Source organism: Tinamus guttatus, unplaced genomic scaffold, assembly GCF_059628265.1.
Source record: "Tinamus guttatus ecotype Peru unplaced genomic scaffold, ASM5962826v1 Tinamus_guttatus_pri_ptg000150l, whole genome shotgun sequence".
Taxonomy (NCBI): Eukaryota; Metazoa; Chordata; class Aves; order Tinamiformes; family Tinamidae; genus Tinamus; species Tinamus guttatus.
The window spans coordinates 7794364-7816464 of NW_028288684.1; the positions used below are offsets into that span (position 1 = coordinate 7794364).

Sequence of the window (22101 nt, forward strand, 5' to 3'; positions counted from 1 at the left end):
TTAAACTGCAGTATATTTTTCTCTCTAGAAATAAGGTCATTCTTACTTGAGCTAGAAATAAACAGAGGAAAATCCTTTACAGTGATCTTATAAAAACAGGTATTTAAGGATCATTGCTGTAGTCCTGTAACAAATCTTTTTAGAAAGACTTAAGTCAACAGAAATTAGACACTTCTGCTGCTGTCTCTATTTTTCCCCCAGTAAAAAGTTAGTGGGAGTGATCCAAGTTCAAAATAGTTTAGGATTCTCTCCACTGATGAAACTGAACTTTGGATTTGTTGTGGCAGTTGATGGCTGCAAACAGGGTATTCTTTAGCCTGCATGAATAACAAATTACAAAAAAATAATGACAATTACAATAACAATTACAAAAAATTAAAAATTTGTCTTGAAAAGTGGAGTTGGGGGGGAAGTGAGAAGAAAAACAAATGATATTTAAATGTGCAAAATGCTGATTCTTCCTTGGGCTGCTGTAGAAACAGTGGTGCCTATTAATATAACCGTGACTGACTGAGTGTTTAGAAGCATCAATTTTGGATCTTCTCATCAAGCATAACTTTATTGGGCTTTAGCCTCTAGCAAGTGTGAGGTGATCTGCGCCAATGTAGTCTTAATGAATACAATTTTAGATGATGCAGAGTACTTAGTCTCTAGTCATTAGTTTGACGTACTGAACTCAGTGAAACAGGTATTTTTTTTTAATAATTTCATCTTCTATTTGAGCGTGGTAGTAGTGCCTCTAGTCTCCTTAATGGGTTTTCTTGAATAGTGTTTGTCCAGCTTTCAAATGTCAGTTGTATATGTAAATAGACCATCCTGTAAAATAGTTATCCAGCTTTCTGCAACAGGAAGAAAAGGATCCTTCATCACTTTGCTAATGGAGGTGAACACTGAATTAAATTCCTGTTCTTTTATAGTGCAGCCTGTGAAAATGTAGGCAGAGAAGGGAAGGATTTGTAGCATTGGGGAAACTCTTTGCCTTGGTTTTGTGCTATCTTTCCCATCTCTTCTCATGGTGGATAGATGCTGGAGAAATTTCTGAAGAAAATATTTTAGGAATGTAAACTTGTTTCCCACTGTGTTTGTTTTAGTAGTGGGGAATGGAACCAAATCTGTTTAACTCAGATGGATTTGACCTGAAATAAATTAACTTTATACCTTTCTCTTTTGTCATCTTTGCAAGGGCTTTTATGTATGCAGATTTCTACACATCTTGGATAGTTTGCTTAGTCATTTACAAAAGCATCAACTATATTCTGATCTGAATCTACAAGGAAAAATCCAGACTTCCTACCAGTGTTGGCCTTAGTTGAAGTAACTTGTGTTCCGGATGAGCAGATGTGTAGACTGGAGGAAATAGTTTGACTATAAATTTTTAAAAATATCTATTTGTTAATATTTGCATCTGAAGATGCAAATAGAAAATACTGTGCTCAAAAATAGCTTGTGGCTTTGGAATCTTCCCTAGAGAAATTTGAATCCCTAAAACAATGAATAGATTGCAATGAGGCATGCATGTAATATTTTCATTTCTGACAGTTTTAATCCTTTTCTAGTGATTTTCATTTTATCTAAGAAGCTATCTATATAAAGAGGAAGCTATCTATTTCCTGAGGGCCTACACTGAAAGATCACAAAGTTCCTTGAAGTGTCAATAAGGAGGAACAGGAGTAGCAGCACCGTCATGTAAAGCTGTTTAGTCTGGACATGAGCAAGAATGCACTCGATTTTTCCTGTTTTGTTCTCCCTAAGAGTAGAGAGAGCACTAGACTGGAAATGGTTTCAAGGTTTGATAGAAAGCTGTTAATTTCTGTGTATGTCACTGTTCTTGTTCTTCATACAAGTAAGTGGAGGAAACTGAAAAATATTATAATCCAGCAGTTAGTGATGGCTTGGCACCTAAAAGCCACACTTTGAGTGGTTTTGAGTGACGTCTTCCATGTTTGCCATCTGATGTGTAGTGAGTCATCGAGACCTCTTTCAGAAAGTGTATTTACACTTCAAATAATGAAAAACTATTTTTGATGCCATTTAGCCCTCAATAATTCAACTAGAGCTGACTGTTAAATTAACATGAATGGCAACGGAACTGGCTGCATGACTTCTGTTGCAGCGGGAAGGTTGAAATATTTGGGAGGACAGTGAAATACCTGAGATTCTCCAAGTAGCAGTTGGCAATGAAACAGACATTTCCGAAGCGGGGAAGAGAATGTCAGCAAGTAGCAGTACTTTGAATGGCATCAAAAGCCATGAAAAGCATCAGCGTGTACCTGCACTATGGTTTGAGAGGAGGTATTGCACATTTGAGAGGGAAGATGTCATTCAAGGGTCTGGAGTGGAGATGTCCAAGTCTGCCCTCAAAAAAAAAAAAATGTGGATAAGGTGTCTGATGCAGCTTTTGCTACTTTGTGATCCAAATTAAACTCTCTGCACAAGGTCTTGTTAAAATACTAGCTCATGTCAGTGCTGGTTTGGGTGCATGTATATTGTCCTCCATTGATTAATCTAGAGATGTCTTCCTATGCTTTGGAGGTGTTTTTGCTATAAAAGGAAGAAGCATTATTTCTCTATGTGTGTTTATTCTTCAGGCGACAAGAGCGGCTCTGACTCAGCACTGCAACAATTTGGGGGACTCTCTGGGCAAGGAAAATGACATTGCTCTGATTATTGATGGCCACACGCTCAAGTACGCCCTTTCCTTTGAAGTCAGGCAGAGCTTTCTGGACTTGGCACTCTCCTGCAAAGCGGTCATTTGTTGCAGGTAAGAAATTCCAGGATTCTCTCTGGTGACAAAATGGGCACGACGCCTGTGAAACTTTGCCTCGTGTGTTAACTTTCCTTTCATCCTTACAGCACTTGCAGGAAATATAGTAGTAGGGAAAATACAGTGTAATATTTGGGAGGAAGCAAGTTGCAGTGGTGAGCCACTTGATATAATTGATTTCTCTGCTGTGGAACTGTTACTGAAAAGCTGGAGCTGTGCTGTGGGAGGAGCAGAGGAGGACTATGAAGAGCTATTTCTTCTATAACCACTTGCAGGTCTGTGAAAGTGTTCACATAGCTCACTGGAAGACCAACAAGACTTAAGGTTTTGGTTTCTTGCTGGCCTTCTACAGGTCCCTATGTGATGGACTGGTGTTGCACACCTTCAAGATGAACTGATTCAATTTCTCCCAATGGTAAAACTTCTCTAGTTCTTGGAAACAGTCTGACAAACATATTGAGAAGCAGCTCGAGTAGAAGCTTCTCCTTCCTGCTCCTGTAGAGGAGGAAGCAAGTCCTTCACAAAAAATAACTGTTCTATAACATGATCCCTCTACCTCCATCAGTCCCAACAGTATGATTATTTTTATAAAGTGACAAGGGGTCATGAGAAAACATGATCCCCAACCTCTTGGTTATAGTAGATGCTGATGATTAGAATCTGTGGTATCTATGTGGTCATTATTTAAGCAGTTTAAGTTAAACAACTTGTCTCTTCTGGGGCTTCTGTAACTGCTGAAGTTGCATCTTAGTTTGTATGGCCTTTGTTAAATGGTAAAACATGCTAAATCTCTTGTGACCACCTCAATCCCAAATACAGTTTTGTGCTGTCTTTAGTATCCCAGTCGATGAGAAATGTCCTGGAAAATCATATCTGTGTTCAAGAGACTTAAGCTAAGCAAGCCTAGAGAGGGAAGTGCTTGTAATGGGCCTTAGGAATCCAGAAGACTTCATCAGTGCAGGGGATTGGCCGTGTTATATCCACCTTCAGAAACCAAACAACAATTTTTTAATGAGTACTAGTACTTAAATTTACAAATGAAGTAGCTGTGACTGACTAAAGCTTATACAGTTTTTTTTTTTTTTTTTTTTTTTTTTTTGTATAAGTAGCAATCTATACACATTTAGCAAACTGGTTCCTGCGAGCAGACATTGGTCATCATATGAATATTATTTTGTTTTGTAGGTAGAGGTAAAATGTAGAAGTTGTGTTTTCTTCCCAGAAGCAGCGTGTTTTAAGAAGCTTGAATTCACATTCTTGGCTGAAGACAAAGCAGTCAAAATAGCATACTCAAAGCTGAGGATCTCAATCTAAAATACCATTTTCAAACCTGTTTGTGATGCTGTCTGGGCTTGGGTGGATCAATTGCTGTTAGCCAAGAACGTTGCTAGTTCCTTGAATTAACAGGTCAGAGTAGCTGCTGCCATTGCCAGGTATTGCTCAAGTCTAGCCCAGGTTGAATCCTCTGTTGTCTAATTTAGAGTCCAAGTGTAATTTGTGTTCAGCCCCCTCTTTGCTAATTTGTTGCAGGGAAATACTCACTTGTCTCTTTTTGAATGCATGAAATAGATTTATCTGAGGGTGGTGGTGTTCCTGCCTTCAGAAGGAGTTACGTGCACATGTACGTAATTACTGGCATTTCTAACTTTTCGTTCTGTAAAACAGGCGTAGATCTGAGAGCAGCACATGGGGTTGGGCAACTCGTGCCAGGCACCAGGGTCTCCTTCCTGGCAGTGCTGTAACTGCACGCACAGCCCAGCAGAGCTGTGCGCACTTGGGTTTCTGCTTGTGGTTTTTCAGAGGCAAGTCGGGCCCTGTCCCATCTGTGAATTGGTGATGGTGGTGTTAGGTGTAAATCACTAACGGGCATCCAGTTCCCTGAGCTATACCAACCCAGCTAGTGTATTCCATCCTCTCCGACAGACATTATAGGAGAAATAAAAACAACATATTGGGGTAATCAAATCAGAGAATAACAAAACAGTTGCTTGGGCAGAGAATCCTGCTTGGCAGATTTCTCTTATGGTTTTACACAGCGCCAGAGAGTGGCAGCTGGCTCTGCCCCTGTGTGAGCCGTCCACGCAGTCAGTGCTGTACGCTATCATCCAAGGTAAAAGTGACACCCCTTTCTTGCATTGAGTTGTGTGATGTTCTCCACTTCATGCTAAGTCACCTTGTGCCTAGAAAGCAGCAAGTGTCCACGTGAGGAGCTGATCCTGCCGTATAGACTCATGCCCCTGCCCAACGTTTGTCTAGGTACGTGCCAAACCTGCTGCTTTCGTGTACTGTGGCATACACAGCCTTCGAGGGCTGGGTGCTAGCTGGGTGCTCAAAGGTTGAGAGCTACGTCAAAGACCTACACAGTTGAAGCAAATCATAAATTGCCAAACCGAAATTTATACTACATTAAGTCACCTATCTTACTGAAGATGATGAAGGTTCCTGTTTTGTCAAGAATAATTTAATATTGGGCATCTTTTCTCACTATTTCATGATCAAGCTAACAGCAGTTTTAATTATTACTGGATTAGAAACCTGAGAAACAATGTGGAAAAAATGCTGTAAAGTGTAAATCAAAGGGAAAAGATGATGTAATTTCATAGGCTTAAAAGGAGAAATAAAAATAACTGGGTTTTGAGTCTCCAGGGAAAGAGAGGAATGCTTCTAATAGCCTTTAAGGCTTTGCAGGAACCTTCCATTTACTCGCCAGGTGCTTGATACTAAAGAAAGGAAAACATTTTTTTTCTACTCTGGGCTGTTTTTAATAGTACTTTGTGTGTCAAATAAGACAGTGCACTTTAAAACTTCACAGGAAGAAGTTTTAAAATGTAATTGGCACAGCAAGAGGAAATTTCAAATTAAATTGAGTTAGTCTTCAAACAAAAATGTTAATTGGGATGCGGATCTGGGTCTTTAAACCCAGAGGTATGATGTTTAACCACTCTAGGAGGAGTTTTGTTGCTATTCTCAATTTAACATAGCATAAATTCACGGGGCTTAATGTATCATAAATTTACTATAAGCTCTTCATCCCCACTGGGGTGTTTCAGATGCATTTGCCATTGGAGGATTTTTTTTTTAATATACTTTAGGTACACTATATATTCATTTGCTGGGCTTTAGGCATAAACTGCAGTTGAACTTGTTTCTCAAGGGTAATCTCTCAAAATTAAACTAGTAAACCTGGCACCATTTTGCGCTCAGGAGGAGGGACGGTGTTTTCTGATGGGGTTAAGTCTTCTCTGTCGTTTCCTACCGGCCCCTGGCAGAGTGGAAGAATAGGTGCATCCTTGGAGCTCTGGTGAAGCCTGCACACCAAACCAAACTATTCTTTAAGAAAAAAAATGACTTGTTAAACATTTTCCTAGAGATGGATGGATATTATTATTTTTTGCTCATGCTGACTGGGATATCGGTATGAACCCGTCTGGAGCAAACATTTACTTTTCAGTGGAGGTAAAGTTTGCTTGGAACACAGTTGAATTCATGGCTTCATGTTTGAGATCTGGGGCTGTTGACTGATTGTTTATCTGTAGATTTAAAATATTGTCTTAAAAGAATTTTTTACTGATATTTTGTGTCACTAGCAAAATGCTATGGGTTAGGCGGAGTGGTTTCTTTTTTTTTTGTAACAAAGTGAATTTTGATAATTGCTCTAGTATTCTCCTTAACGTTAACTTGAATATTGGATAACAGGGTATGTTTGTCTTCTTTGAGAATAAAAGTGCCAAAGAAGTATATTACTACTTGTTACTGTAGCATATTTAATTCCCTATCAAAGGGCTTGCCTTAAATTGAAACACTTGAAACAGTTTCACAAACACTCTTGTGTGATTGTACTTGCTTTGAGAAAGGGTTTTTTTGGTCATTTTTGAATAAACGTTTTTGCAGGTAGCTTTGTATGTCTTGAATGCCATATGAACAGCACTTCCATCAGGAAGGAGCAATTAATTGGCATTTTACATATGTAATCACTCAAAGCAGTCTGCATGTACTTCAGTATGAGTTGTGTACAGAGGGAGCCCTTCCTGTAATTTCGTTTGTAGGTGTAAGCACAGTGAAGCAAGTGCCTCTGCAGGGACCGTGGTTTGGGCCTGGGTCCGTGTCCTTAGCAGCGCGGCTGGAAGGGCCCTTCGGTGTTTTGCGGCTGTCCCAGGCGGTTTGTGTTGTATCCCTGGAAGCGACGGTGCGGAGACGCTGCTTGAGCAGTGGGCTACTCTGTTCCGCATATAATCTACAGAGTAAGAACTGTAAACTGGGCTTTTGCTGCTAGACCCTGCAGCCGTCTTCAGCTCAGTGCACAGTGTGTTGGTGCCCTTCCTGGGAGAGGGCTTGGGTGGTCTGTAGCTCCAGAAGCCCCTGCATGTTTGACTTCAGAGCTGCTCTTCAGAGCTTGGATGTTCTGCAGAGATCCCTAGGGTGGCATCACAGCATGAGCAGAAGTTGAAGAAATTCAGCAACCGTGATTTCCATAGACCATCTACTATTTTCACAGGTGTATCTGCCCTTTGGTGGCTACAGCCAGGATGGCTTCCCCATCTTTTAGGCAATCAGAGTGCAGTTGTAACTTAGTATCAGAGCCTTGACTGCAGAACCTCTGCCCAGCCTCACCAGATCATCTTGTTGGGCAATCTCTGAACAATTGTCGTGCTATGGTGTAAGATTAAGCTAGAGGTGGAGGAAATATATGAACAAAATCAGAAAACTCATTCTTAAAAACAGTCCTCTTCATGAGCCACACCGACAGCACAGTGCATATAGGAAATGTTCTAGAAGGAACAGACTCTTTGATGAGGGTTTTTGCTAGAGTGTTGAAAGGGAGAGGAATTTGCTGAAGAAAAAGGAGATGATGGAAGAAGGGAAGGAGAAGAGGCCTGTGGAGAGTGGCTGCTGCCAACTGTTTATGTCACTGTAAGAGAGATAATGGGAGAAGAGATGAGGCGAAGAGGGGACAGGGTCTCAACACTGAGTTGCAAGGCTGTAGCTTGGATGCTTCTGGTCTTCTATCATCATTCGGAGGAAACATCAATAATATAGCATGCAAAATTAACATCTGAAACACCTCTTAAATATTTATGCCCTTAAGTCCCATATTGTTGCTGATGTTAGTACTCGACAAAGTGATTATTCTGTGCTGTACTTCAGAATGTATTTATTTATTAAATCAAAAAAGTGTCTTGTTGACTTTCATTAGAAAAGATCCTTGTTCTTGTGACAAGAAAATTACAATGCAATTCTGACTTAGAATATGCAAACCAATTCTAACATTAATTGGTCCCAAAGAAAATTATAGATATGTTACGCTTTCCTGTATATGATGTTTTCCCACATCTATCACCTCCTGAATTATCAATGCCCATTCTCCTGTTCTATTTCTGACAACTCCTGACAGCGCAGTATTCATCTCGTGACTTTGAGAACCAGGAAGGCAGAACCAGTCTGGCAGCTTTAATGTTTGTAGGTAATTGAAGTGTGAGGAAGGTTTGGGGTGATGATGAAGCATGATATGGTGCTCTCTACCCTCTTGAATAAAGAAAACGCACAGGTTAAGAGAAATGATTGCCTAAACTGTCCAGTGTGTAAGCTGGGGTATGTGTAAAACAGTCTGGACTTTGCATTATGACTACTTTTCCTTTTTTTTTTTTTTTTTTTTTAATATAGCTATTGTGTGCTTTTTCGAGAACTGACTAAATGTGGAAAACACCACCAGTTCTGTTAGAAAGCCAATATATGGCAAGTGGGAGAAGGCTGCCTTTCACGGGGGGTTTGCTGGTTATCTTGTCCCTCGCACGGCTGGGCAGGGGCAGTTGAGAGTGCGTTTCTGCTGAATGATTCGGTCCTGTTGCTTCTCCTTAATCGGCTTCCTGGGCTGTGACAGAGTCCCAGAGTCTCACACTTGGATAGTTTGACATATTCCGACATGTAACTGGTATTTAAAAGGGAAAAGCTGTTAATTCTGGTTACCTGTTTGGTCAACTGTGAACCCAGAGAATAAACACTCTGTTTTTCATCCAAGTGTTCCTCAGAGATGAAGCTGCTACATCATTTGGATGTATTGATCACTGCAGACCAAGGTAAACAGCTCAGAATTATGGTAATCCTCTTATAGGAAAATAGACACTTATCAAGTCAGAAACATCTGCAAGTCATTTATTCACTTTCCTGGGATTTATTTTTTATTTTTAGACTGAAAAAAAATGTTTAAAGATACCGTCTTAACCTCTTTTGGCTGTTTTCGTAAATGACTCTGGTGATACAGCTTTTGTTCCTCCCCTTGGGTAACTATTCAATTGTCTGAACTTATAGAAATATTTCCTGTTAAAGAAACATTTCCTTTGCTTAACTCCCTCTCATTATTATGGCCATGAGTATACTTGGAATTACTTTCCTTTTCTTGGTATTTATTTGAGAGAAGGAAATAATTTAGAGCAAGTAATTCCTAAGCTGAGCCACTACTCAAACTTCCAGTGCTTTTCAGTTTGACAAAATGTTTGTTTTCTTAGTTATTCGTGGAAAATATTTCAGCAATAACTATATCTGTATTGTGTGTCTTTTAACTTGTATTTTTCAGTTCAGATGAAATATCCTTTCACTGTTTGGTTTGTATTTATGCTGGACCAATTGATTGGTTTTGACTTTTTATGCACGTAACTGTGGTTATGAATGAAACATTTGTTCCTGAAATATTCCACTACATTCACCTAAATTTCCTATTTCTTAATGATTCTTGCTAGCAAAGTCACTTGCCAGAGTATATTTGGAAAATAAGTTCCGAAGTTCCTTGGAAGGAAGGCATGAATATAGCTAGAGAAAATAACATTTTCCCTAAAATAGTATTTCCAATGAGTACAACAATGTTTGTGTCCTTCAAAGACTGATAACAGGTATGAGGTTTGTATGTCAAGTGCTGCTTATCCCAGCTATATATTAGTTCCTTTTAGAATCATGAGTTTGATACATGGGTGACCAGAACCACAGTGGTGATTTTGATGTATTTCTTAAAAGCAAGCAGGATGTCTCTTAGCTAGTGGCGCGATAGCTCTCTTGAACGGTCCTGAGCAGGATCAGTTTTGGTCCATCTTCACCAGCCTGCAGGGTCTCTCCAAATTGCCCCTGTCCTCAGGTCCTGAACAGGAGACACCAGCAGTAATGTGAGGCTTCACATGCTATTTCCTAACTTGGAAAATAAACACTCCGTAGATGCTGCCCATGGTGAAAGCGCTGTGCTGTTGAGGTGCATGCTATTTTAGGAGAAAGGTAAAAGGCTGTGGTTTGAAATACCTTCTGTTCCATAAGAAATTCACACTACTGCTGTACTTTCTTTCCACACGTGTTAGTGTGTTAACCCCATGTGCTGGCCAAATTCCAGCTTGAACAATTGCTTTCTTCCCACCTAAATTCCCCCCGCGTTCTCACTGAGTGCTGCGCTCTCGGCTTCCTAGTGCAGCCTGTTGTGAGGGTGTCCATGTGAATGCCAAAACCTGCCAGGCCTTGGCCCAAAGGTAATTCAGCAACGTCCTGCTGCAGACGTGAAACCCAGATGTCTGTTCCTTTCAACTCCGACTATTGCTGTACAATGGGCTTAGCTGCCTGGCTCACAAAAATAACTTTAGAAGCATGAATATTGTTGCTGCTTTTTTTTTGAAACAAAATGTCTCTTTTGTGTGTAATTTATTTATTTATTTTTCAACTGTTGGATTCAGTGCATACAGACCCCTTAGGCTTACACCAGTGTCTCCAATTTGCTAGTGCAGTTGAAAGTTGACAGGAGCAAAAATGAGTTTGTTCAAAATGGCTTATGCAGTGGATGTGACATGGCATAATGCAAAAGAATTCGGTGCTGTATATGCTTCCTGCATCTGCTAAGAGCAGTTTCTTAATATGATAAAACACGTGAGAACTGTGGATTAGCTGAACTATCTCAAATGAAATCTCCCCACCAAGTTTGTCTCAAGCACCCTTACTCTTAGACTAACCTCAGTAACACAGAATTTTATATTCTTATTATGTTGAGAGTCTAATCACACCAGATACTCATAGTCTTATTGCTCCATCTCTTCTTTCTTCCTTGCTTCTTGCTTGTCTCACCCCAAACCCCTTTCCTGAGTTCCTGGAACAATACGGAGCCTGCCAGGGAGCAATCTAATGTTTCCTCTTATGGAAATCCCTGTTGTTCCATCAGGCTGGATGGAGTCCAAGTGTCTGGTGACTTTCTGCAGTCTTGTAACTGCTTCATAAAGGTTTCTGGCTACATAGAAAAGGTCTCTAATTCCTTGCTCACCAAACTCCAACTAAATGGAAATGTATTTTATCTTTTCTGCCTTCTTCTAACAGCTTGCAGAATTGCTTACCACTCTGCCTTTATCTTGCCTGAGCACTGAACAGTTAGGCAAGTTCTTAAGACTTCCAGAAGGGAAGGATTTGAGAAAAGTCATACTTATTTCTGTAAATACTCATTTTTTATTTTCAAATTTAGTATTTGAGCTTTACCCGTGTGCAGGTGCATGAATGTGTAGAAGACAAGGCCCTCTGAAGGAACTGTGGTGCTGAACCGCTTTCAGCAACAAGACGCTCAAAATAGCTGAGATCTCGTTTCTTTGACAGGATCCAGCATAGTGTTGTGCTCTACACCCCAGGACTAGCTTAAATATTATATTTTCCATTATCGAAAGAACAAGTTATACAATCAGAGGCAGGAACAGTCTGCTTTGCAAACCTCCCATTACTGCAGGGAGTTAACGTGATGAGAACTCCGGGCTTTATTGCACAGAGCAGTATGCAGGACAGTGAAGTGGTTGCCAACTCTGGATGGAGTTTCCGAAGGTGTTTAGTGTTGGTGGAAGACACGCAGAGTATTACCTTTAACTTCTGCAGGAGCATAGATGAACCCATGCTAGATACTTGGAGAAATCTGACTTTGTGCTCACTAGAATGGCTGAGCTCAAGCTCGTTTCTATGCTGTTAATATCCCTGAGTTGTGATAATTAAAAACAAAACCTTTGAGGTGAATGCAGTAAATTTGAGTTGCTTCCTGCCCTAGCTTGTTGAATCAAACCTTATGGTTTGTACCGGCAGTGGTGGGTTATGTATTTTTTGGCAGACTTCTTGTGTGCCTGAAATGTGGCAAGATCTGTGGATCTGCATTTTCTTTAGCTGTGCTAGTTAGTGTGTCCTACCACATTAATTCCAAGGCATAATCTAGGCTGATCAACAGGCTCTTTTGCTGGATCGTTCCCATCCCTAGTTGATGGCGTGGTAGCTTTTTGGTGTGATAGCTTCTTGGGGATGCTTTTACAGACAACAAGTCCTTTGCTCAGCTGCCCAAAGGCAGCAGGAGCCATGTCCTTCCCAAGCAAGGATCACACATGTATTGCTCTCTGATACTGGCTAAAAGACCTCTATTAATGGTGCCATGGTGCTCATGCAGAGCAATGCTCAAGTCATCCTTCAAAAAAATATACTATAGGTGTCAGTATTTCTCCTTAATATTCTCTATTTCCCTGAAGAGGCTAGAAAACAAAGATGTACTCCAGAACTTCAGAACTCAGTTTTCTGCTCTACTTCAGACTGTCATTCAGCCTTAAGACAAGTCAATGTGCTGAAGGAAGAAGCAGTAGAAGACACCACCATAGTAAAAATAGGTAAAGCTTTCTAGCAGTTAGTTATATTGTGCTTTGGCATTTAGGCTTCTTCTGGTGCTTTATTGGAAAGGTTTACGTAGCTGCCCCTTGCTCTGGAGAAGCTCCTTTTATCTCTGCTTTTTGGTGTTTATATTGCTTTGAATTTTCACTACTTGTAATTCAAGCAAAAGAAAAGAATTCTGAGACTGCTAAAAATGTTTGTAAAGTTTCTTTGTGTAAATAACTATACCAGATAAATCTTTCCTAAAGTCTTGCTTCTCCCATACAGTGGATGATACAGTGATAAGCATCCTAACTGATGGTCTGTCTTTCATAGTCTTGTTCCTTCACCTTCCTCTTGTCTTGTTGTTCTCCATGTCATGTTGCACTTCGGAACTGTAAATTACTCCATCTCTCACATCTTTTGACAAGTGCCTAACTTTATTAAATATGCTATCTTTGTGCATTTTCATTATTGTTTTACTTATGCCCTGCATGTGCCTTTGTACACGACATTCCTGCTGGGCGCTCTTTGGTCAGCACTTCTAAACCAGTGCAGGGTGTTACCTGTGCTTTTTTGCTTATGTTTGGTCTTGAAAGAGCCATTACTTTGGGGCCCAAATAAGGAGGAACCAAAATGTTGGTTTTTAAGATAAACAAATGAATAAAAATATACGTGGCTGTGTTTGGAGTGCTAGCTGTGCACTGGAGTCTCAAAGCCAAGATGAGCTTCTGAATGGATGCAGACAGGGTGAAAGCATCTGTTTGAAAACTCAAATGCCTTGTCATCTTTTTGCCAAAGAGTTTTGTTCTTCAGAACCACACGCTTAGCATTTGGAGGTTCCGGACCATTTCAGCAAAGAAATTTCTCTTGCATCTCGGAGGGACAAAATCAGGTGACATTTGTCCTCCTGACAGGAGCTACCTTCAGAGTGGGCACTTTGCGGGATGTCTGCTGCACTGCTCTCCCTGGCTGCTTGCGATGGCCTCAGCTCTGTCCTAGGGCTGGCAGCGGGATCTGCTTCTTCCTTCAGTGCAGCTTTTTAAAGCAGTTTGAGAAAAATGCATGCGAGCCTTCTCCCTTGTGGTTTCTTACACATCTATGTTTCTTCTGATAATCAACATGTGTGGGCTGGAAATCGAAGCTGTCCAGGGAGATTTTGTTGGGTAGGTTTTAAAGGCAAAATACAATTGGGGTTTATGCTGCCCCAGTGTTAGAATTTAATGAATATTTTTGCTTTGATTGCTGTGCTCGTGCACTTTTGCGAGCTCTGTCAATTGTGCCGAAGTAGTTGAATGGGTGAATAGTGATGATTCAGGAAGGAGGAAAACTTAACCCAGTTTAAAATGCCTTTTAATACAACAGAGCTGTTCTGGGAGGCTGTCCTGCTTGAGTTAAGAGTCTAGATGAACTGTTCTGTCTGTGTCTGCTTCTAGTGACAGCCTCAGGTCTGGTGATTTGCTGTCCTTTCATGGACTCCTGCTGTTAACTCTGTAAATTATGGTAAGTCAGAGATAAAATAGTTCGAAATTACTCAATTAGCTACTCTGGAAAGAGCTCGACATTTTTGTAAAAGGTTGGGTCCGTCATGTATGACAGCTTTCTGAGAAACTCGGTTTCGTCTCTCCATGATAAGGTGCTATTCAAGGTGTTAAACTTGAAGATAGAGACTTAAGGTTAAGTAGGTTCACATGTAGCAAGAAAATATTGCATGACTATTTATACAATAGCAGACTGCTTGTGAGTCTCTGGGTTATATGACCCAGACATGCATATACAAGGGTGTGCACAATTCATCCAGTAGGTTGCATTGCCAAGAAACTGGACCTTTTCATTATTCGTATTTTGCATCCACTGAATCTTTTGCAATGCTGATCCCGGGATGCAGATGGGCAGGACCTAAAGGTCCTACTCAGGAGGGCAACCTTTGGAAGCAGGACGTGTCCCCGTGGAGGCCGAGGCTCCTGGGCGGCGACAAGCTGCGCATATTAGCAAGCTAAACTGTGTCTTTGTCTTCTTCTGCTCAGTTTCTCAACATTTAACCAGTGCTTTGAGGAAGCACTTGAATGTTTAGGGCTGTGGATTTTGGCTGGGCCTCAGGACGTTCCCTGCAGGGGAAGGAGTGCTGAGCTCCCATCCTTGGCAGTGGGAGACGCGGCCTTGCCGAGTGCGCTGCCGGCTCCGTGGGCTTCGGGGCCAGCTGTCCCTTGGTGGGACTTTCTCTAGCTTTTCTGGGCACTTCTTTAATGTGCTTTCCTCATGGGGTTATAAAGTGGCAATTCCCTCTGTCAGAGCTGATATAACCTAAAAGTGAAACCCGAATGTATAGGGGGGAAGATTTTGGCAAAGAATTGATTTGGGCCCCTTAAGTAGAGCAAAGTGCTGGTAGCCCCCAGCCACCTAAACAGGCTCTGCACCTGACTCTAACTTAAAATAGAAAAGCAAAAGCTGCTTAAACAATTATTCAGCTTTTACAGACACTTTTTTTTTTTATGATTCCTGCTGGAGCTTTTGATCCTTTTTGTTTCTCTGATCCAGAACAGAAATGTTCCCAGTCCTTTATAGGGTAGGGACAGGCTGTGCTTAGTGCCTGCTGTAGCGGATGGTTGGTGGGTCCTTGCCCACCTCACTGCTCGTTGAGAGAAGACTGATGGGGCAATTTAAAGAGAAAGTCAGCGCTCAGCTCTTCTCTGCCTTAGCCACAGCCCCCAAGCCTTCAGTTTAAAACAGGAGTGTGGTATCTGTTTCAGATTACGTGTAATAAATGAATGCACATTAAATCAGAAAACAACCATGTACAAAAGAAGTTATGAGTCTGGCTTACATGGTGAAAGTAAGGAAATTTAGAGCTAAAGCTTAAACTCTGTCCACAACCCAACTTCTTACCGTACCACATGTCACATGAAAGTTCTGGAGAATCTTGCGATACCCAGGAACAGTGTTGTGACTTAAGGATGTAGTCTCAACTGCAATTTTTCTGGTTTCATTTCCTTTCTTTGCATTCCCCTTTTTTATGATAGCCTAGAAAACAGAGTGAGGTGCTGGGGGAGGGATGGAATCAGAGAGAAACATCAACGTCCAGAGAACAGATGGCAGCAGCTTCTTTAGAGCTTTTGTGGTTTATTATACGAATATGCATTTAGGGACCTTTTAAAAACGTGTGTCCTGGACCCAATACCCTATCCTTTGCCCTGAGAGCTCTATATTAATATTTTGTTACAGTCGGGATCTATTACAGTATATAAAAAGCTCCACTGATTTGAGTGTGGTTTTAATGTGCGTTTGTGCCCTAGCTGCTGCACATAATCAGAGGCTGGATTCTGGCGGAGCTGAGATGGGAATAAGAATTCCAGGAGCTCTGGCTTTATCACAGGCATCACTTGGGAGCAGCCTGTGCTTGGTCCCTGCAGCCGCTGCCCAAGGGAGCAGTGGGGCAGAGCGTCCCGGAGGCTCCCAGGGCGCCACTCGCTGATGCAGGGGCCAGCAGCAGTGCGAGGTTTCCCAGGCCCACGCTTGTAGGAAGAGTTGGACACGAACTGGGGCACTTTCTGGAGAAATAAACCTGTAAGTTTCCAAGTCACCGCAGGAAACCTTGAGAATTATAAACACAACAGGGGGAACGGACGTTCGCTCTTCAACCTACTTGGGAGATTTGTTTTCCTCGGGTTTCTTATACTGTCTCTCAGATGGATCCTGTTAGTGCCCAGCAGCCCCTCCTTCTCCTGTTCAAGGTCAATTTGGTGTTTCAGGGACAGGAGCGTTTGTATGGTGGGTTCTGGCTGTGCGCGCCAGTGCAGTGTGCAGCCAGGTTGTACAGCCATGTGCCTTGCACAATTCTTCCTCTTCGCATTTCTCCTTGCATTTCTTGCCAGTTGTTTTAGTAGTTGCAAACACAGTCAACAAATTGCTTCAATGTGTGTGCCAAAAGTTGGCAGGATGGATCAGTGCGAAGGAATCATCCTGGCTACCATTGACTGTTCTGTAGAAATGCTGGTAGAGGTTCGTAATAAGAATTTTAAATGATCTTCAAGTCATCCTCACTTTTCCTTGCCTGCCTCACTTCTGATACCTCACAATTTGCGTACTCATTCCCTCCACCTCCCTCACGCTTTCTTATCATTTTTGGATGCTAGTCTTGCACACCAAGCTGACAGGCTGGTCTGTTATGTTGTTGCCAATCTGCTGTGTCTAGGGGAAAATCGATTTTTTTTTCTCCTGGTGTATGCTGCAGGAATCAATATTTTACGAGATGGTAGAGAGCAGGAACAGCAGCAGCAGCAGCAATTTAGCTGAAGTTGCAGCCAACTAGATCAGTGTACATGCTCAGTATTCACAGACCAATTCCAGAATGGGGGAATTGGAAAGAATTTTGTTTTTGGCCCAAGAACAACAAAAAGATTAAAACACCAGTAAACTTAAAATAAGTTCTCCTTCTGAGAGAAAGAGGAATTGAGCTCAGGATGCAGTACAGTATGGTGTTTTATATAGTGATGACTGAAGATCATAAAGACTTTCTTCTATTGTCAATCCTAATTGGCAGCTGGCACTGATTAGCAGGAAGAACGAAGTCTTGGAAAAAAAAAAAAAAGACAAATGGGGAATTTTATTGAATGGAAAGCTGCTAAGCAAAAGGGGACTTCTGTTCCTGTACACTTAGTGCTTATAAAGAAATGAGGCTCCTAACCTTCAGTCACTTTGAATAATGGCTTGGATAGCATCATACAGGGATCAGGTTTTTAGAGTCCTGTTTAACATTTTTAGTTAAGCTCTTAGATCCCTTGATCCATTTTGATATCCCAGTGAGAATCCAGGTTTTGTCTACAAGTTATTGATAACTCTTCATCTCATCTGCTTAAAGCAAAGTGTGGGGGATGTAAGAGGGGAGGGTTTGAGAGAAGCAGCTATTTCACAGCTGCACTGCGGTGTGGTTTGTCAGTAGTTCCCAAGTAAGTGGTGAGCTTCTGTTATTCCATGAGTGCCCAAGAGTGCCCAACGGGAATGACTCTCCTGCCTCCGCCTCAGCCGCAGCGAGATCTGGGCCACGTCTTTCGGCATTTACAGGACAGCCCTGCTGAGATGCGGATCCTGGGCGCTAGCAGGAGGGTGGCTGTAGCTGTGTAACATCCTGCACGGGCCTGCAGATCCTGTGAATTTGACTCTGAAGTCAGTGCAAGCAGGCATGTCCCTTCCTGCAGGCCAGCGCAGATGTATGGAGCTGGGGTCTGCACGTGGCTCACGGCGGGTTGCACTTTGTGCCACAGTCCCAGCTATGATGCGAACGTCAAACCATAGCGCTGAAGCTGGCAGCCTGATCTGGGAGCACAGAGGCAAAAACAGCTTCTCTGTAAGGCTGCGAATTTATTTCAGGCTCTTGCCTCTCACGTAATGAAAGGCTTCTCAAGGAACAGTTGAAGTAATTGGATGGCTTGGCTGGTGTGGTGCTTATGTGGGAGCTCCGAGTACCTGATTTGTGCTCCCAATTTGCTATGGAGTCTTGAGCAGCTTGACCTTTCTCTAGTTCAGGTCTCTGCCTGTAAAATCAGGTTAATATCTGTGATATTGCCCATTCCTTCACCGAGAGAGGCTGTGCTCAGGGCTCGTGTCTGTTCCAGGCACCGGGCTGGGTCTGTAGCTGTGGGAATGAGAATAGTGTCTCTCACCACGACAATGAGAAGACATCTGAGAATGAGAAGTAGTTTATATGTGAGCCTAACAATGGGATTAGAAATTAACTACCGAATTTACAAAATAGCAAATTGACTTTGAAGGGCTGATGATAGTAGAAGAGGGGAAGCACAAAATGCTGTGCCACTATCTTGAAGCGCAAGGACCAAACTGCTGTTTGGCTGCGGTATCGGCTAACTATCTGGCTAGCTGAAGAATTGAAAGCAGTTTTGTGGCAGCCACCATCAGCTCTTCAGCAGCATAAACTACCTGGTGTGAAGTCCAGGCTTTTGCAGCCGGGAGGTTTGTGGGTTGCCAACTTGCCAGAGTTGCCTCTGTCAAGAAGATACTGGCCATGGGATGCAGGTAACGATGATTGCTCCTCAGTACAAATCCCACTACGGTTCTCCCGTAAAACACCAGCACTGGAAGGCACACACACCTCCAATAGTGTTTAAAATAGAGCTGTGACCATTAAACTTGTTGGACAAGCAAAACAAAAATCAAAAGCCATACTCTTCCATTTAAAAAATCAAGTTACACTATCAGGAGATAGTGGGATACAGTGAATACTTCAGCAACCATTTGGAAGAAATTCCACATTAAACTTACTTAGAAAAAAAAATTGGCTCAAGTATTGCAAGGCCTGGAAATTTGCTGAAGGACCATAAGCAAAAATAATAGATGTGGCAGTAATCTGAGCTGCAAGGCAGAAAACAGTGCCTGCAGGATAAGTATTGGGCTCAGTTAGACTGAATATCTTTATTAATGATTTAAAAGGGGAGGCTAAACAGCTCATCAGTTAAATTCACAACTTAATGCTAAATTGGGATTTTTTGCAAGCTCAGTTGGAAAGAAAACATGGAGCACCAAGTGTGGAGTGGTTAGATCTTAGGAGACGATATGAAAACAAAATTGAAAGATGGATGTTTTTAAATGGAGAGGAATAGAACTGGTCTATTTTCTACATGGAAGAGGTTTGTTCAATGTGTTTTACCTGGCTGTATGCATGCGTGTGCTGTGCTGCTTCCGGGACGTGCTTTGGCAGCTGTAATTAGTGTTGAATTCTTCCTTGAGGTGGAGACTCTGGGCTTAGAATTAAAATTGGGCCATAACTACTGTAACAAATCTGAGGGCTTGATTGTTCAGAAGACCACACATCTCTGAACATAGGACCATCCTTCTCTAAACAGCAGTTGGATTCTGCAAAGTTGCTGAGAGGCTCCATCCCTTATGACCTGTAAAAAATTAGGGAGTTTAAGACTTTATAAATCAGCCTCTGTGTTTAAGAGGTTCTCTCACAAAAGAGCAGGATAGCAGAGATTTCTGAGCTAAGCTGTGGTTTGACCTGTTGTTACATGGTGTTTATGGAAACTGCTCTCTTTCAAAGTGTTTAATAGTAAGGGATTTGATAAAACAAGTCGCTCTCATTCTGTCTGCAGGGCCTGCACAGGAGGAGGGAGGGAGGGAAGGAGAGTCCAAGGGTTTGTTCTGTTCCCAGCCGCTGTGTGTGGGTAGATGTGACCGGTGCCTGCGGGGTAGTTCACGGAAGCAAGGAATGAGCACAGTGTACTAGCAACACTGCAACACCCTTGGGCTGTGTAGACAAGAGGTGACATCAACATCCTCTTCTCTGTGGAGAGTCAAGAGCCCTGATGTCCTTTTAAGAGGTACTTTATTCAGAACTTCATTAGCTTTCAGGGAACAGAGCAGGTCTGGGTCTAGCAGTGTTATACTTGTCTGTTTTGCCAAAAACCCTTTTTATTAGATGCTCTTGTAACTGATGCTTGATCTTATTACAATTTGGGGAAAACATTGTTTTATAAATGACATTAGTAACACATGCAATGTTGAAGAAATCCAGTGTTAGCAACTTTTAAATTGGTTATGCTCATTGTAAGGAAAACAGTATAAGTTCCCTAATGGAAAACCTTGGACAATGTTTTTCTTAAAATATTCCACTGATATATTTTGCTGGATTTCGTGCAGATAACCCAGGCAGACAAATGTGAAACAAATGCCTAACACATCTCATTACTTTATTTGAAAAATGACTTTTTACAGTGGAACTGACTTTATACAGTGGCTTTTTCAAAGCCTTCCACTCCTTTTATCAAGTCAGTCAAGTACTTCTGGGACTTACTATTACTAAACCTTTCAATTTTTTTTCCAAGTCCTAAAATTATCAGCTTGCCCTATCACAGGTTCAGTTGTTCAGAACATCTCTATTAATATTTCTTCATCCCTCCAATTTGAATGACTGTCTACTAACTCTCATAACACTGATGCTTTTCTTTCAGTATTGAATATTCATCTGCTGAAGAGAGGGTTGAACCTGGGCAGGTTTCAGCAGGGAACTTTGCATTAGGTAATTCATGAACTTCTGACAAGAAGCCTGTCCTAGAAAAACAGCCAGCCAGAGTGTATGGTAGGGTTTGTGCTGTTCACAGTTATTACAAGATGACTCTGACTGTCAGAGTCTAACCCAGATGCTTTATCCAGATGTATATATTATCACATAGCAGCTGCTGCATGAGAGGAAAAATTTGGACGATAAAACGAGTGACCACAGAGATGTGTCTAGGAAATGTGGAAAGCAATAAGGGAATAAACTCAGGAAGAGCTCAGGAAAAGTGATGTTGGGGAACTTAAAATTAGTGATCAACAGCTGAGAAAAAAGGGGAAGCTATTTTGTTTGTAGGCAAGATGTAGACTAGGCAAGCCAGGAAGGATCTTGAAAACAGTGAGAATTAGGTGAGACTGAGGTCTGAACCTGAATAGCAGTCTTTTTAGAAGCAGCACTTTAAATTACTGTGTGAGAAGACAAGGTTTGTAGAGCACATGAAGGTTTGCAGTAGCTGGCAGAAGATGAGGACTGGGATAAGGGTTCCTGATTCGTTTTCAGAGCTGCAGATACTAGGTATGGCTCCTCTGCAGGAATCCAGAGTAGACTTTGAACTGAAACATGCTTCTCCTGGATAACCATTTCAAGATGAACAGAAACACTCTTGAATAAACTTCCACAGGTCTGCAGCTTGTATGCGGTTCCAGAGGGGCTTTTAAACAAAAACATGTGGAGGAATATTATAGTGTGACCTGGAGGAATGCCATGCCCAGGATCCATACGGGAGGTACAGTTTCTCCAAGCTGGGACCTGTCATTGATGTACTTGGCCACTGATCACTGGAAGCAACAGGAGGAACATACAAGTGTTCCTAGTAATGTTTAGGTCATTCATACTAAGCTTTTCTTTTTTTATGACAAGCTGTATGGACAACAGATGCTATGTTTTTCTTGACTTTTAGAATGAGTTTTTTTGACCTAGTGGATATATTCCTCCTAGTGTTTTAAAACAAGTTACCATAGATTTGTAGCCAAAAGTTTGTCACCTGCATATTGTTGGGTGAAAAAAAAAATCCTGAATCAGGTCTGAGTAGAGAACCTTTTTGAGAGAAAATTTATTTTGAAATGGTGGATCTTCCACAGCCTTAAGCCAGCTCTTCTAGTGGTTTCCTATGCTTACTGTTCCTAGAAGGAGGAAATTTTATTTAGCTTCAGCAATTGGAAGCTAAGCTTCTCCTTATACTTTTGCCTGCCAAGATTTAAAAAAGCAGTCACCATATACAATAGTGATCTTCTCCCTTCATCCTTCTATAAGGACTGTAACTGAGTGAACGCTGACACATAAAAATCACAGTGAGATACCCAAGGAGCTCAGTAAGAAAGACCTGCCCCAGACTTACCTCTGGTGTAACAACTTCGGCATTTTCTCCAGTGTTGTTGACTTGTGCTCCTAGCTCAGCAGGGCTTGTCCTTAGAGGCCTTCATAAATAAAAAGCTTTTGACCCACAGTAATTGGATTGTCATTTTTGTAATTGCATTCTGAGATCCGTGGTTAGATTTTATTGGCTAATAAACTACCAATTTGGGTAACTGTGGTTGCATAAGTAGCAATAACAAAACTAACATTCATCGTTTCTTTAGTTTCTTCTGTCCTTCACCAAAAGGAGCATCAGTGCAAGTGGCACAGTGACCGTCTCTGCCTATTGAAG

At 41.6% G+C, this 22101-nt stretch overlaps 1 protein-coding gene across 1 annotated transcript in view; it reads left to right on the plus strand.

The window, feature by feature from the left end:
* The window catches only part of ATP8A2 (ATPase phospholipid transporting 8A2), a 302037-nt gene that overhangs the window by 113782 nt on the left and 166154 nt on the right, over positions 1–22101 (plus strand). The window contains exon 25 of the mRNA XM_088522215.1: positions 2589–2761. Within this exon, the coding sequence (XP_088378341.1) occupies positions 2589–2761 (173 nt within the window). The remainder of the gene's footprint in view (positions 1–2588; positions 2762–22101) is intronic.